This window comes from Pan paniscus, chromosome 12, assembly GCF_029289425.2.
Source record: "Pan paniscus chromosome 12, NHGRI_mPanPan1-v2.0_pri, whole genome shotgun sequence".
Taxonomy (NCBI): domain Eukaryota; kingdom Metazoa; phylum Chordata; class Mammalia; order Primates; family Hominidae; genus Pan; species Pan paniscus.
Genome location: NC_073261.2, coordinates 30448134 through 30466188, shown reverse-complemented (window position 1 = coordinate 30466188; position 18055 = coordinate 30448134). Strand labels below are relative to the sequence as shown.

General features: G+C 41.2%; 1 protein-coding gene across 3 annotated transcripts in view; it reads right to left on the bottom strand.

Moving 5' to 3' along the window:
- Positions 1-10170, bottom strand: part of TMEM131 (transmembrane protein 131) — a 243309-nt gene extending 233139 nt beyond the window's left edge. The window contains exon 1 of one of the 3 annotated variants that reach the window (XM_034953708.3): positions 8541-10170. In XM_034953708.3, the coding sequence (XP_034809599.1) occupies positions 8541-8727 (187 nt within the window). In that variant the 5' untranslated portion in view covers positions 8728-10170. The remainder of the gene's footprint in view (positions 1-8540) is intronic. The other 2 variants (XM_034953707.3, XM_034953709.4) reach the window with 2 other exon arrangements.
- Between the last annotated feature and the right edge of the window lie 7885 nt (positions 10171-18055).

Genomic DNA, 18055 nt, shown 5'->3' with positions numbered 1-18055 from the left:
GCTCCCAATTTAATCATGCTCTAAAAAGAAAATCCATGTAGGGCCCTTGCCATACCATGAATACAAACCACTAATTAACCTGAATCCATAAAGTTGGCTATGCTATTTCTCAAACTTCACTGCCAAGACAGTTTTTAACTAGCACATCCTTCGATCCAAATGTAATACTAGAACTATACAGAAAAAATTAGCTTTCAAGAACCAAACTGCCATATCACTTTGCAATCATTATAACTGATTTAAAAAATAGTCACAAATTGGCCAGGCACAGTGGCTCATGCCTGTAATCCCAGCACTTTGGGAGGCCGAGTCAGGTGGATCATGAGGTCAAGAGATCGAGACCATCCTGGCCGTGAAACCTCATCTACTAAAAATACAAAAATTAGCTGAGCGCGGTGGCACACACCTGTAGTCCCAGCTACTCAGGAGGCTGAGGCAGGAGAATCGCTTGAACCCGGGAGACAGAGGCTGCAGTAAGCTGAGATCGCACCACTGTACTCCAGCCTGGCAACAGAGTGAGTCTCTGTCTCAAAAAAAAAAAAAACAAAAAAACAAAAAAGAGTCACAAATTGTTAGAACTAACGAGGGCTTAAATGTCTTTTGTTTTATAGGCAGGTAATTAACGAAATACCTTAAGTATGCAGCATTTTTTCTTGTTTCAAATATGGAGTGTTTACTAAAAACTATGTATTTACAACTATTAATGATACACTGATTAAAATCATTAGTTCAAAAATGCATGTTTTATTTACAATGACATCAAAAAGAATAAAATACTTAGGAATAAACCTAACCAAGGAAGTGAAAGATTTGTACACTGAAAATTACAAAACACTGCTGAAAAAATTAGACACAAATAAATGGAAAGACATCCCAAGTTTATGGGTTAAAATACTGTTAAGATATCAATACTACCCAATGTGATCTATAGGTTCAACACAATCACTATCAAAATCCCAAAATCCCAAGGCAAGTAGAAAAGTGCATCCTAAAATTCATACAGAATCTCAAGGGACCCCAAATAGCCAAAATAATCTTGAAAAGGAAGAAGACAGTTAGAGGTCTCACATTTCCTCATTTCAAAACATATTACAAAGCTATAGTATTCAAAATAGTCTGGTACTGGCATAAAGACAGACACACAGAGCAATTAAATAGAATAAAGTGTCCAGAAATAAACCCCTGCATATATAGCCAATTAATTTTCATACAAGGACACAAAGACTACTCAGTGAAGAAAGGACAGCCTCTTCAACAAATGGAACTGGAGAAACTGGATATCCACATGCAAAAGAATAGAGTTATACCCTTTATCTTACACCATAAATAAAAGTTAACTCAAAATGGGTTAAAGACCGAAACATAAGACCCAAAACTATAAAATGCCTAGGAGAAAGCATAGGGAAAAAGTTCATGACATTGGATTTGGCAATGATATCTTGGATATGACACCAAAAGCAAAAGTAACTATATCAACCAAAAACTTTTGTTCAAAGAATATGATCAACAGAGTGAAAAGGCAACCTGCCAAATGGGAGAACATAGTTGCAAATCATCTGATAAGGGGTAATATCCAGAATATATAAGGAACTCCTATAACTCAACAACAACAACAACAACAACAACAACAACAAAACCTGAATATAACGTGGGCAAAGGACGTGAATAGACATTTCTCCAAAGGAGATATACAAATGCCCAAGAAGGATATGAAAAGACGCTCAATATCATTAATCATTAGAAAAATGCAAATCAATACCACAATGAGATAGCACCTCACACCACTATCAAAACAAAACAAAACAAAAACAACTGTTGGCAAGGGCATGGAGAAATTGGAATCCTTGTGCATTATTCATGGGATTCTGAGATTATGCAACCACTATGGAAATGTGGTGGTTGCTTAAGGAATTAAATATAGAACTATCACATGATCCAGAAATCTCTCTTCTGGGTAGATATGCAAAATAGTTGAAACCAGGGTCTTGAAGAGATATTTGCATACTCAACTTCACAGCATTAGTCACAAGAGCCAAGAGGTAGGAACAAGCCTAGTGTCCACGGATGGATGAATGGATAAACAAAATGTGGTATATCCATATAATGGAATATAATTCAACCTTAAAAAGGAAGGAACTATAAATGTTGTCTTTTTTATATTTTTATGAAAAAGCAGAAAATTACTTTTGAAGAAAACAGGCTATTTAAATATTGAAATATATGTATGTTGTGAGTTTAAGGAGACTGTAATTGTCAGTTTTACAAAATCATCCGTGTTCAATGGTTGTAAATAAATTCTCAAAACATCATTTCAAAAAACAAAACAAAAAAAAAAAAAGGAAGGAACTGTCACATCCTACAACATGGATTAACCTTACAGATATTATGCTAAGTAAAATAAGCAGGTCACAAATCCTGCATTATTCTACTTATATGAAGTATCTAAAGTAGTCAAATTCATAAACACAGAAAGTAGAATGGTGGTTACCAGGAGCCTGGGGGTGGGGATTAAGGGTAGGGAGAGAGATAGGAAGTTGTTTAATGGGTATAGACTTCCAGCTTTACATGAAGAAGTTCTGAAGATCTGCTACACAACAATGTGAATACACTTAACACCACTGAACTGTACATATAAAAATGGTTAAGTATTTTGTTACGTGTTTTTTTTCCACCAAGTTTCTAGAAAATAAATAAATGAAAAAAAAAAAAAAACGTAGGTTTCATACTCTATCATGACTGACCATCTAAAAGATCCTCTTAAACATCAAACCTCTGCCCTAAAACGGCAGAGTTGTATGCAACAAAATCAATCAGGCAAATGGCAAAGGCTTTCTAGAAACCCTCCATCTGTGGTTTTAAAAGTAATCACATGGGAATTAAAAAACAACAACAACAACAACAAAACAGATTTGGAACTACAGATGAGAACTAATGACCACCTAATTCCAAAATGCCCTAATAAGAACAAAGCACCTTTGAACTTCTTCTGGAGCCCTTGGACCTCTAATGGAAGTCTGCGAGAGATTTCTGCCTGCCGAGGCAAATGCCACTACCAGCCCTTGCATTATCTCCAGCTCCTGTTAATCCAGGGCCAGCTTCTGAGAATACTCCACAAGTCTAGACTAACTCATCACACCAATCTGGAGCTAAGCAGTATCTACAGAAGGCAATATTGCTTAACCTTAGCAATACGACCAGGTATCTAAGTCATCAAGAACAAAGAGACAGTAGCTTCGAATACCAAATATTCATTTCCCTGTATTATCCACTCACTGGTTTCCTTTTAAGAACCTTCATGATCCAGAATGGCCTGTGATTACTTAAACTGTTAACAAGTCAACAGAAAGTGATATGAAAGCTTGTGGCTGATTGAAAAAAAAAAAAAAAAGTACATTTTACTTGAATACTAATACATGGGTTTTGCATGAACTGTCAAGTCTGTTCTTTTTGCAGTTGGTACAATATAACAAAATCTAATTCCTGAAGAGCTCATTTGGGGTTACATAGTTTGGCTCAAGGGACAGATGTCTTAGGGCGGAATCCTGGCTCCACTATTTACCAGCCCTATCACGCTAGGTATATTACTTAACCTCTCTAAGCCTCAGTTTCATGATCTCTAGATTAGGGTTTTATGAGAATCTGAAAATCTTAAAATCAAAAAGTTATAAAAGTGATGGTTTAGATAAGTGTATACAACTCCTTTTAGTTACAAGGAAAAGCAACATGTGGGGAAGAAAAAACTGGTGTTACTCAATGTCCTACTATAGCAGACTTCCTCATGACATCTGCACCAGAACTGAATTTTACCTGTACTTCTGACTCTCAGGTTCTCAGGTATAAAAAGTCCTATGCACTTTTTTCATATGCTTTGTAAATAGTTTTGTACTGTGTTTTGCACCTACGTCACAAATACAGCTTAAAACAAAAATTTGTGCATGAAACTATAGTACACTGGCAAAAAATTTTAAAAGTCCTAATAAAGGCTGTCAAACGTTACCCTGCCATTTAATTGCCAATTGATAGAACATGTGACTATGAAATTTAAATTGTCATAGGTTGAAACAATCACTCTTGAAAATTTATTCGAATTTATATTTACTAGATACATAAACTATAGCTTCTCATTTATAATAAATTAAATGCCTTCCAAAAACCCACTTCACAATGAAATTATATTACAATGAAAAGTTTAGGCAAACTTTCAATCAAAACTGAATGCCTGCTATTTATGTACTACAGATGTTGACAAAGGTTCTGCCCTACAGAAATTCCAGTCTAGGTGAAGAATGACACCCCTGAAATCATTTAAGTAGCTAACAAGGCAGTACACAATTAGGTGTCAAAATGAATGATGAATGATTAACAAAGACCACAAATTCAGAGGGAGCATGCAGGACTGAACAGAAATGGCGAAAGGCGGTAGGAGAGAGGCTGCTGCAGTGCCCCATGGTGAAGGCAGTGGGAGAGTGATCAAAAGAGGATGTAACAGGCACTGATGCCACTTGGTGAAGGGTCAAAACTGAATCCAGTGGGGCAGGCAGAATAATCATAGCATTAATAAAAAACTGAAAACTGGAGGTGGCGCAAGATAATTCTGCCCTGGACATATGCAGTGTGCACCAGCAGCTAGACACACACAGGGAGGAAGACAACCAACAGGCAATTGGAGAGCAGCAACTGTCAGCTAGGGCACAACCAGAACCGAGAAGTACAGAGTCACCAAAACAATGCCAGATGCTGCTTACAAGAGACCGTAGGGGAAAATTCAGCTGTAGGAAAAGGGCCTCTTGGTCTGGCAAGGCCAATCAGAGCGCTTGAGTCACATATAGGCAAGAGAGAGAACACCTAAAATATCAAGCACCTAGCAAAGATTTTATTTTCCTCTAAGAGTAATTTGGCTTATTGCTGCTCTGGATGGTAACAATTAGATGAGTTTACATCTACTCCCAAAGCAATCTTTTTGGCAGATGTCTATGAGGGTCCACTGTAAGAATTAGGAGGAGGAGGAAAATGGTCATTAGCAAGAGGAAAAGAGGACACACTTTTTCCAACTACAAAACTCCAATGCTCCATCAGGCAACAGCCTTTAGTAAAAGCAGGCTACAAACGTTCATTAGTGAAGCACTTATTAAATAACATTCTATTTACAAGGCCCTAAATTAAAAGGTACCCACTCTACCCCATACAAAGGGTTAACACATCTCACTCTTAAGAAAATCACTTTCAAAAACATTTTAACATTATCGAGTAATAAGTAGGTTAAAAATAGTTTGGTTAAGAAAAAGTAAATAACACTCCTAGTCAATTTGGCTACCCTTAGAAAACTATTAGATTCTTATCTGTTTTCTTGGGTCTTTAGTCCTATGCACTTTTCTCATATGCTTTGTAAATACTTTTGGACTGTGTTTTGCACCTATGTCACAAATACAGCTTAAAACAAAAATTTGTGCATGTAACTATAGTACACTGGCAAAAAATTTTTAAAGTCCTAATAAAGGCTGTCAAACGTTACCCTGCCATTTAATCGCCAATTAATAAAACATGTGACAATGAAATTTAAATTGTCATAGATTGAAACATTCTTGAAAACTTATTCGAATTTATATTTACTAGATACATAAACTATAGCTTCTCATTTATAATAAATGCCTTCCAAAAACCCACTTCACAATGAAATTATATTACATGATATATAATGCTTTTTTAAAAAAGGTCTTATTTGCCAGTCATAATGGGCTGCTTTATAATTCAAAAGACTACTAAAAGTATACATTTAATATATACACATACACATGTATTTTCACTATATATTTTAAAAATATATTTTCACAACTCACACACATTTTTGCTATTCTCAGTATCTAGATGTTAGCCTCAAGAAAAAATCTTGCCACCAATCTAGAACTAGTTATTTGTAGTGATTATAATAACTTCTATCTCTGGAAACTCTTTCAAAGTCCTTACAAACTTTACATCACAGCCAAAACCGTCTCAAAGGTACCTTTCCTCTGGACTAGTGATAGCACACTCCCATAGCTCAGTTAAGACATACAGGATGTTAAGACAAGGAATGGTCCATGCTTCTGACTCAAGAAAATCAACATCAAGTCCAAACATGAAAAACTACATTAGGTAATTTATTTCTGCAGCTTTTCTTCAGGAGACAATGAGTTTTATTGTCTTTTAAAGATTTTGCAGTGAAATTATACAGTAATGAAGGAAAAGAAATACAAACATACAAAATACCTGCAGAATCATCATTAAAACTGCAGGTAAATCTTAACTTTGCAATTTTAAACTAGTTTATGCTACTTCAATAGACACAAAATTCCTCCGGGTGTGAATGATCAAACTGAACTCAGCCATCTTCAGAAATCTGCCCAAACTTGCTGAAAAACTCAACAGTACCTTTTAGGACAAATACTGTATTTGTGCCTCATCAGATGCCAGACTCACAGTGTCACAATCACGTAAGAAAATAAATTGCTTTTCCCCTACTTACTCAGAAACAATACTGGAATATGATCAGTTTTAAAGGAGAAGCCATTTCTGGAGATACCTTCACAGAATATTTGATTAGAACCAGATCTGTTTATGATGGGTAGAGGCCTATGTTCTATATCAGCATCATCTCCATTAATATCTTGGATAACCTCACACACAAATTGTTCATACAGAAAAGCATGGGCCACAAAGGATATCTGATTCACCCAGGCCACTGGCTGATTCAACCACCCCTTTAATACATACTTAACACCCTGGCAAGTATTCTCCTCATCCAATCCTTACACACATTTATGGGTATTACAGAGGTGCACTAACATGTATAAACTATGCAAATGAGAAATTAGCAAATATATTTTAGGCTGACAGTTCTCAAACAAAAGGTTTGTTTACTTAACTTTACCCAGAGTAAAGTTTTTATTAGCATATAAAATGGCTGTTGGAAAAATCAGCAGCAGTAGAAGGAAAATACAAACTTAATGCTTTACTAGATTCAACCATTATTTCAATTCCCTGTGCTAAGGGCGCATGAAGACAGTCATTCACTCAAAGGCTAAGCGCCAGTGTGTCTGGCACTGTGCAAGGTAAGCAAAGGAACAGAAAAGCAAGGACACAATACCCACCAAGGTCTACTTGAAGTCCCACCCAAAAAATGTCCATTAAATTACTGCACTATTTTGGGTTCACTGAACACCCACTACAGGCCAAAATGCTAGGTGCCACGATCACACATAAGAAAGAACACTCAACTAACTGCAGATCTGTGGCCAATGATGTATTATGACAACCCCAGGACTGACTAGTCCTAAAGCGGCAATATTTTATTCTGGAAATAATTTTGCTTCCATCAATTAATCCTTTCTATAGACGACAATTCTTTGAATAATTTCCACCAATGTTAACTCAGACTAAGGTTGCTTAGAGAGTTAAATAAGGGAATGTAATGTGGACAAAAATAAAAGAAACAGTATACTGAAGCACATTTGCACTTTAATACTAATTTGGTTTGTATTTGCTTTTACCTTCAGCAACAATAAAAAGCAAGCGACTTTAGTCATAAAGTAGAATGTTAACTCTAAAGTTACCGTGGCAAGAAATTGTTTTCTTGTACGGGCAGTTTCATGTGCAATGCTAAACTAACAAGTTTTGCGTGGTTTGTTTTTTTTTTTTAAACTATTCACTTAGTCAATTCTTCATGAAGGCTCTGTGACCATTCACATGTCCCTTGGCTCAAAAAGAGGTAGTGCAGATGAAATTACACTGATTTGGTCTTCAAGATTACAAAATAATTTTTGACCCTGTCCAAGTACCCGTTTTGCAGCAGTACAATACTAATGAGATTTTTAAAATAGGGGCCAGCCCTTAACTGTAAATTATAGATAAATGCTTGCAAGCTGGCAACTTCACGTTTATTTTTAAAGGCTTTCACATCAAAGATAAAGGCACCGAATCACGTATTTTAAAATAAGAAATGTAAACAGGCTTTCAACAGCTTACTAAAGAGTTAAATGGAATTGTATTTAGGTCTAATAATAAAGTCATCAATAACGCAGAGACACTAAAGGAGGAAGCTACAGGACCAAGATTCCCCCTCGAAGAAATGTCTGAACAAATTCAAAGTGAAATTTTTTAAGCTGTGTCTCGCTATTTTTACCACATTTTAAAGTAAGCTCTGTCTGCATGCAACCAACCGCAACCAAGAAAACAGAAGTGTCCTAAAATGTACCTATTCGCCGCAATAAAGCCAAAAAATATGCCCCTCCTACCTAGCGGGCCAAGTGGCAAGAACGTACGAGAACTCAGGAAGTTTTGAAATGGCAGTGACAGGAGACGGGGGAAGGCACGGGAAGGAATCACGGAGAGCGAAGGCCACTCCGTGCGGCGGGCGCCGCGAGGTCCCGGCTCGGGACGGTACCCGACCGCCCAACTTCGCGCCGGAGCCCCGGCCGCGGCCCTTCCTCCCGGCCCAGCCCGCCCGGCCTCCGCGAGAGCGGGGTGACCGCCCCGCCGCAGGGACGCCGCCGGGGGACACCCACCTTCCTTCTCGGCCCGCGCCGCAGCCACTACGAGGGTCATCACCAGGTGCAGCGCTCCTAGGAGGCCGGCGGCCGCGCTCCGCGGGCCCCCGCTACGGGCGGCCGCAGGTTCCAGCCCGGCCCCGGCGGACGTGGAGACGGCGGCGGCGGTGGCTCCGGTTGCTCCTCCTCCCGCCCGCTTCCCCATCCCTGCCGGCCGGGGGCCGCCGCGCTCGAGGTCCGGCGCGGCCCTTCTCGGCGAGGCGGCGGCGGCGCGGAAGCCGTGGTCCGGGCTCTGGCCGCGGCGCCGGGAGCGACAACGGTTGCGAGCCCGGGGCTCGATCTCCGGGCGTGGGCCTGGGTCCGTGCGTGCGTGTGAGCGAGAGTGTCAGTCACGGTCTTTGCCTGGGCATCGCCTACAAGGAGTCGGAGAGGGGAGGCCGCGGGTCAGGCGCGGCGGGCGGCCATACTGGAAACGGGCACGGGCCGCGAGCCCTGAGCGCTGGCCTGCGAGGGGCGGGGCGCGGCTCTGGGCACCGCCCACGCTGTGCCGACACCTGGGCTGTCCGGCGGTCAGTCTGTCCGCCCCGGAGCCCCCTGGGCCCCACCTCCTCGTCCCGCTCTCGGAGGCCTGCGGCTTCACGGCCAGACAGAACCAGGACAGAACAACCCCAGCCCGTTACCGCTACCTGGCGCAGGAGAAGGAGGGAGGCAGGCCCAGGTCCGGCTGCCAGGACTTATGATGGCCGCTTCTGCTTCGCGGAGGCGGTGACGGCAATCACGTGGAGACGGGGCGGCCTCGCCGCGCAGCCGCCGCGTTGCGTGGGCGGGGCAGGGGCGGAGTTGCGGGGCGCTGGGAGGCTTAACTTCTTCTCCGGCGCCTGGGCAATCCTCCGTGCTCTGTCCTACAGTGGTAGAGCCTTCCAGGGGTGTGAGTGCGCATGCAGACCGCGAGACGAGCGCGGAAGGTCCGTTCCAGTGCCTCTTCCTGGTGGCACCCCCACCTCTCGGGCGCTTTGACGTCGAGAATACCCCGGGCCTGACTCAGTTCTTGGTGGTGCTTCCTTGAGGATGGTGGCCCGCTGAACTCATCCTTGGGTCTTCCAGATCATGGTACCCAGGAGGAGCTTGATGGAGTCCTCTTGCCTTGGCTTGTGCCCACATTGGCGCGGAACACCTCGTGTGCAGAAAGCGTCGGTGACTCTGGATGGAGAAGGCAGGGGCAAACAGACTGCTCTTTAGAATATCCAGTAGCCGGCTTCCTCTCTCGAGGAAGAATTCTTTTTTTTCCTTTATTTTTTATTTATTTATTTTTGAGACAGGGTCTGGTTCTGCCGCCCAGGCTGGAGTGCAGTGGTGCGGTCTGGGACTACAGGCACCCGCCACCACGCCACGCCAATTTTTCTTTTTCTTTTAAGAGACGCTGTCTCACTAAGTTGGCCGAGCAGGTCTCGAACTCCTGGGCTCAAGCAGTCCGCCTTCCTCGGCCTTCCAGAGTGCTGGGATCACAGGCGTGAGCCACTGTGCTGGGCCCGGAAAAATTCTTAAGACGTCTGTTAGCTTCACGAGCCATCTCGCGCCTCTTAGATGCCTTTTTCATCTTAGGTTGAGCTTCTTGGTGCGCATGGCTATTGTCTCCAAGACTTAATTTAAGCTCTTGGAGGGGGTCCTTCTTTACTCATCTTAGTAACTTCCAGCTTCTAGCCCAGAGACATTTTACTTTCCTTAGCTGTATTTGTTGAGTGAGTCGATATATGTGTAAGGCCAAGTCTGCCCACAGTACGTCTCACAACAAGCTAGATAGGAAAATAAGGTTTCAGAAAGACAAAAGGAACTCCAGAATCTACTCTATGAAGTAGTCCCCTGTGTCAAGCAAGCACTTAAATTTATTCATAAATTAATATATATTTAAATATGACCTTACCCTAATGATTTTAAAAAGCAATTTTAGGGCAGGGCGCAGTGGCTCACGCCTGTAATCCCAGCACTTTGGGAGGCCAAGGTGGGCGGATCACCTGAGGTCAGGAGTTCGAGACCAGCCTGGCCAACATGGTGAAAACCCGTCTCTACTAAAAAATATAAAAATTAGCCGGGCGTGGTAGTTCATGCCTGTAATCCCAGCTACTCCGGAGGCAGGAAAAACGCTTGAACCCGGCAGGTAGAGGTTGCAGTGAGCCAAGATCGCGCCACTGCACTATACCCTCGACAAGAGCAAAACTCCGTCTCAAAAAATTAATAATAAGCAATTTTACTTTTTTGAATATTAGCCTTAAAATTGAGTAGTCACATTTTATTTTGATGTAATGAAATAGGAATAATTATCTCTAAGTTGGCGTTTAAAATGTCTGAGGCAAGAGATTTCTGGAAGGCTTTTGACTCACGGAAGAGATCAAACCCAAGGATATGTAACTGAGCGCTTTTGCTTAGCCTCCAACGTGCCAGCTCTGCAAGTCAGCAGCCCTTCCCCCATGGCCAGATTCAGGACAAACAAGCCTTTCCAACCATGAAGTGCTGAGGTTCTCTTACACAGCAATCAGCCACATCCCCTGGTTAGCCTGAGGCTCAGCAGCTCCATGGGAAATAACTTGCACCTGTCTGTAATTGGATCTTAGACGTATACAGACATGTTTGATCAGAGTTCGATTTCCCATGCAGCTAATGAAGCTTAAGCCGCAGGGCCCCCTCTCTTGCACAAGTTCCTTCCAAGTCCCTGAACCTAATTGTGTATTTATAAGCCTGTATTCTTGTTCTTAAAGGAGCCCTCCCAATAGTTGGGTAGGCTTTTAAGGCCCACCATACCTGAAGCCTCCCCTGTGCCTGAGGGACACTAGGAGCAGGAGGGGTGATGATGGAACTTTCCTCCCAGGAAAGGACAATGAGGCCACTGAGAGTCTAACAGTGAAAGACGTTTTGCTAGACAGCATGGTAAACTGTGTGTTAGAGAGAACCTGGCGTGGAGCCACCATCACCCTATGATCCTCTACCCCCACTCCCCAACCCTCATGTGTCTCAGGAGAGAACTAGGAGTTAAAATGGAAGGAACCATCACACTAAGGACTCTCAAATAGTTCTGATTAGTTGTGAACTTTTCTCTTTTTCCCTTTTGGAAATTGGAGAGACCTGGCCATTTGGCAGGTGGAGGTATTAGCTGGCAGAGTCAGGGAAAACTCGCTAAACCAGTGGTTCTCAAGGTGTCATCCCCAGAACAGCTGTAGCAGCAACACCTGGGAACCTGTTAGAAGTGCAAATTAGCAGGCCAAATCCCAGACCTGTGGAATCAGGAATTCTGGGTTGAGGTCCAACAATCTGTTTAAACAAGGCATCCAAGTGATTCTGATACAGGCTCAAGATTGAAGACTGTTGCACAGTGATATATTCCAGGAGCTACAAGCTGTTGGGACTCCTCACTTTCTGTTCATTTTGCTCTCTATGCAGGTTAGTAATTTACCATTCAAGGCAGAATTATAAGAGACTCAGACGAATTTGAACTTAAATCCCATCCCTGCCTTTACTAGCTATATGATGCTGAGCAAATGACTTTTCTGGCCTCAGATTCCTAATCTGTAAAAATGGGGATTATATAAATTTGGGGAGATTAAGCATATAGGTTTGTGAAGCATATAGACTAGTGTCTGGGACATAGGAGACTGTCAAAAGTAGCTATTAGTGAGCACTCACTCTTTTCAAAACACCACATTAGGCACGAAGATCCTTGATCCATTGATACCTCCACTTCATTCCCCAAAATACTTAAGGAGGTGTGCAAGAATGCCTTCTATGAATTAAAACTGGAACTAGGAGGGAGTAAACTGTTGGGCTTTCCAGGGTTCTATCTCCTTTGCTGCATAGGTGAATGCACCTGGTATCCTGCTGTTCAACACCATCTATACACTTTCAGGTCCCCACTTCATGTCACCAGCTAGACCTCGCTGTCTCTATTGCTGTTCCCACTCAGGTGTATAATGAGGTGTCTTAAACTCACATGAACTCCACATCTTCCCATGCAAACATGCTCCACCCACAGCCTTTCCTATCTCCAGGGCAACTCCAACCATCCAGTTGCACAGGCCAAAAACCTGGGAGTCATTCTTTACTCTCTCCACATGTACCCAAATCTAACTGCTTCTCACCACCTGCACTACTCCACTCTGGTATGAGCCCTGTCATCCGCTGCCTGGATTTCTGCAAGAGCTTCCTAACAGGTTTCCCTGTTTCCACCTGTAAAAGAAAATTTTCCACTTACAACACTTGCATAGTAGATATCAAAACGGAATGCTATGCTCTACCACAACTGGTTCTAACCAACTGAAGCAGATCAAGGACTGTGAACTTTGAGTGACCCCGTACCAGACCCTTGTTAGACCTAACCAAAGACTCCTTTCTGACCAGTTAACAAAGGGACATGTTTTATCAACACTATTCCAACCTATCCAGAGCACTACTTTCCAGCCCTTAATCCGCATAACCTCCAAACTCCCTTCTCTCTTTCTCACACTTAAAAAACCCTGACTTTTCCTAATTCATGAGTTACTCAGTGAACTTTTTCACTGGTGTGTTTACATCCACCCCTGGCAGTATATAAACTCATCTTTGATTTTTTTTTTTTTGAGTTTTGTTGGGCTTTGCTTTATATTTTGACATAAATTTGTACTTTTATAGTCTATTGTCAACCTGACAGCCAGCATGATCCATTTAAAACATAAGACATGTCACGTCTCTCAATGTTCACATCCTACAGTGGCCTGCTTAATGTTTTTAAAAGCAGTTGGGGAAATTGAAATTTTAATTTTTAGAGACTGTATATTAAAAAAAGCAATAACAGGGAATATTTGAATACCCATCTCAGGGTAAAAGCTTCCTTGATCTGGCTTGCCCCAGTCTTTCCATTCCTCCTGGATTCCTCCAGGCTCGGTCTGTTTCAGCTGAAATGACCACCATTTTGTTCCTGGAACATATCAGGAATGCTTCTACTCCAGGGTCTATCCTCTAGCCCTCCACCTGAAGTGCTTTCTCCCCACCCCCTTCTCCCTGGTTCTCTGCTGGGCTCACTGTCATACTTCCTCTCAGTCTTGGCTCAGTTATGATTTTCTTGGCGAAGCATACCCTGATCACCACTGTTAATACTGCAGCTTGTTACACCTACCCTCAAGACCCAATCCTCCTTACCTTGCACTCATTTTCCCCCCATAACACTTATCACTTTCTATAATACTATATACTTTACTTACTCATTAAATGTATTGTTATTACCAATCTTTCCCCCCATTCGTTTTGCTCACTGATGTATTCCGAGCTTCTACAATATTGGCACATATTGGGCGCTCAATAACACTTATTACATGAATGGATAGATGAATGGATGAATGAACAGAACTAAAAGATAAAGATCATGAAGACATAGTCCTTCTCCTCCAGGGAGCTTAAAATCTGGTAGATAAGAGACATATACAAAATATGGTAGAATAGGAAGAAATCAATCAAAGGAGGAAAGAGGAGGAGTATTAAATGAAGGCAACTCTGGGTTCTACTCATTTCTTTCTTTACCCAGCCTTTTCAAGTTCTTTAACTGATTTTTCTTTATTTTCAGTTCTCTGTCTCTTTCATCTAGTCTGAAGCCCACAGCAGTCAAGCGAGTAAGAAGGAATATGGCATCTTGTCTGTCTTATTCAGGATGAAGAGTAACCTGCTTATTTTGTCTCCTGTGTCCCTTATTCCTTGGGAGGTTTCCCTGGGTGTTATTCTTTAAAAAAGTCAGCTCACGAAGCCTAAGGTTTAAGTCTGTTCAACTTAGTAGTAAATTATGGTAACCTAGGGTAGGGCAAATAGACCTCAGTCAAGTTCATGCAGCAGGATGAGGGTAGTAGCTTCTGAGCAGGTGGGCCGAGCTCTGTATCAGTGTGGATCCCATATTTGAAGATCCTTATTCATATATTCCTCAGGAAAACTAGATTCCTTTGCAATTTCTAAATCTACATGAACTAAGATCTCATCAATGACCACTACCACAACACATATATACCTTTACTAATAAACATACTGGATTTAGATGTGAGAATTAACGATGGGTTTGTTCAATATTTTCCTTCCAAGCTGACTGACACAGTTTATAAGCTTATATTTATTTTTCTGGCATTCTTTAGAAATGTTTTTTGGGACAAACAGCCAAGTTTAACATGAATCAAAATCTTGGCCTGCCCTTTCAACTCCTCCACAATAGGCTCCAGCGCCACTCTGATTTTTTCTCTCCTGCAACATTTAATTATTAATCTTGTGACTTTTGAATAATGTCATGTGGTTTGGTAGTCTTTCAATTAAAAGGAGGGAAATAATACCCTAGTATTTTTCTTGTTCCTTCCACCTCCCCTTACCATTGTCCTCTCTAGTACTGATAAGTACTTTAAAGTTGATTTTTAGGCTGCCCTGAGTTTCTGAATGTTCCTAAACACCATTATTAAAGAAGCCTGCCTCACCCGTCATTCAACTGTACTTAATATTGCATTGCTTGGTGGAAACTAACAGCCATGGAAAGCCATTCAGGGGGAAAAAAGGCCATTGAACAATGTATTGAGGGATGTTTGTGTTTCTCCCTCTCCCTATTATTTAATTGCTTGTAACTGTAAAATTCCCAGCAATAATAAGTAAAGGCAAAGATCAACATATTCAAGATGCAGATAAATACCAGAAACAATGAAAAAATTAAAACAGTAAAATAATGACAATTGCAGAGACAAATATAAGGTAGGAGAGACACAATTCTCTCTGCCAAGTCTGGTGTGAGTTCCCTAAATGAAGAATCGAGAATTGGCCATTTTGCATGGCCTCTGCAGGGTGGTCTGAGGGCAGGCATCACAGCTAGCGCACACACATACCTGTGCAGTGTTTGCCAGAAGGTAAATTCTACTTCCTTTAAATGTTATTACTTTAATTTCTGGTACTTTAACAAGTTAAATTTAGTATTTTAAATCTGATAGGCTGGGTGCAGTGGCTCACGCCTATAATCCCAACACTTTGGGAGGCCGAGGCGGGTGGATCACCTGAGGTCAGGAGTTCAAGACCAGCCTGACCAACATAGTGAAATCCCGTCTCTACTAAAAAAAAATTACAAAATTAGCCGGGCGTGGTGGTGCATGCCTGTAATCCCAGCTACTTGAGAGGCTGAGGCAGGAGAATCGCTTGAACCCAGGAGACAAAGGTTGCAGTGAGCTGAGATTGTGCCACTGCACTCCAGCCTGGGTGACAAGAGCAAAACTCCATCTCAAAAAAATAAAAATAAAACAAATAAATAAATAAAATAAATCTGATATTTTAAAACCACACACCATGGCTGGTCAGATGTCTTTATGACCATGAATTAACAAGTGTTCGAATTATTCTTAAAAATGTTAGCAAAGAAATAGTCTGTGCAAAATCTCAAGGGGAATAATTTTGTTTCACCTTTAGTCTACATTACGGTGAGCATCTGTATTCAGTCCTAAAGTTTTTAAAACTAATTTTTTAAATTAACAAACAATAATTGTATATATTTATTGTATACATGATGTTTTGAAATATGTATATGTTGTGGAATGGCTAAATTGAGCTAATTAACATATGCATTACCTCTAATACATTCTTATTTGTGGTGAGAACACTGAAAATCTACTCTCTTTGCAATTTTCAATAATACAATACATTAACAATGGTTACCATGCACTGTCATAAAAGTTTGATGCTTCGAAGCCCTTTCATAGTTTATGCAGGCAAGGAAATATTAATAGCAGAGTCTTTGATCTCCATAAAATATGTGTTCTATCACACTGGAAAATATGATTGCCAGTAAGAGAACTGCTCTTTTTGGTGGAGTAAATATGATTTTCATTTTGACAATGTAATTTTGCTTCTTGTGAATCATCCATCTTACACCAAAATAGCCATAGGATTTTAGAACAAGAAATGGATCTTAAATATTTATTTGAGTCTGGCTTTGGAAGTATCTCCTCCACTTCCAGCTATGGTTTGACAAATTACTCAGCCTGTCTAAACTTCAGTTTCCACAGTTTCACGTTTTTAAAAAAGGGTAAAAATAACTACTGAAGATTAGTTGTAAGAATTGAATAAACTAAAGTACCATGGAATTACCTAGCAAATGGCAGATATTCAACAATGTCACTGTTATAATAATAATCATTATTATAAAAAAGAAAACTGAGGCCCAGAAATGAAGAAACCTATCCAAGACCATGGCAGGGCAGAGACATGACTTCCAGGCCAGGGTCTCGTCTTTTGTTTCGTCTTCGGGTCCATTTAATTAAAGTTGTATATATCTTTGGTGTTTTGTATGGCAGGCCACTCTTATAATTATTGTTTTAATCTCATAATAATGTCGAAGACTACAGAATTAAAATTCTACTCCTCTAGTAAAATGATAGTGTGGATCAATACAGTAATATCATAAGAGGTGAATGAAATGATTCCTCAAGAGGACTGACATTGAAAGGTTATTAGCCATAGCTTGAACTTCCCTGAAATCACAAGCTTAAGCCTAGCCACTTTCTATAAGTCAGGGTAGGCCAAGTTATGCTGTGATGATAAAGAACCCCCAAATCTCAATGGCTTAAAACAGCAATTTGTTTTTTTCTCTCCCACAACATGTTGATCCAGGATCCTGGCTAGTGGAGTAATTTGGGTCACTTGTAGCAGAAAGAAAAGAGGGTTATGGAGGGTCTCCTAATGTCGATTTAAATTTTCTGGTAAGAACTGACGTTTCATCACTTCCACTCACACTCATTGGCCAGAACAAGTCATATGACCACACAAACTTCAAGGTACCAGGGAAGTTCAATCCTCCCATTGGCTGGAGAGAAATAAGTGGGCCCATCAGTGAACAGCCCTAGTGACTACCATAGGCTTTGACATATTTTCTTTTCTTCTTAGACAAATAAAAAACAGCAGCCTGAGAAAGGATGATGGAAACTATTTTCATTTTCTCATGAATTATCAAGTTCTAAAGAGCAGATTTAAGTTTTTATCATTTATACATTTTTGTTTGTTGGCTTTATACATTTTTGTTGTAGTCACCAGTGAAATATGAATGTTTTTAAAAGCAGTTGGGGAAATTGAAATTTTAATTTTTAGTCTATGTATTAAGAAAAGCAGTAACAGGGAATATTTGAATACTGATTTTTTTCCTTCCTTCCTTCCTTCCTTCCTTCCTTCCTTCCTTCCTTCCTCCCTCCCTCCCTCCCTCCCTCTGATCCTCCCTCCCTCCCTCCTTTCCCTCCCTCCCTCCTTTCCCTCCCTCCCTCCTTTCCCTCCCTCCCTCCTCCTCCTCTCCCTTCCTTTTTTCCTTCCTACCTCCCCTTCCTTCCTTCCTTTCTTCCTTCCTTCCCTCCCTTCCTTTCCTTCCTTTCCTTCCTTCCTTTCGTAGAGTCTTGCTCTGTCACTCAGGCTGGAGTGCAGTGGCATGATCTTGGTTCACTGTAGCCTTGAGCTCCTGGACTCAAGCAATCCTTCCACTTCCGCATCTTGAGTAGCTGGGACTACAGACATGCACCACC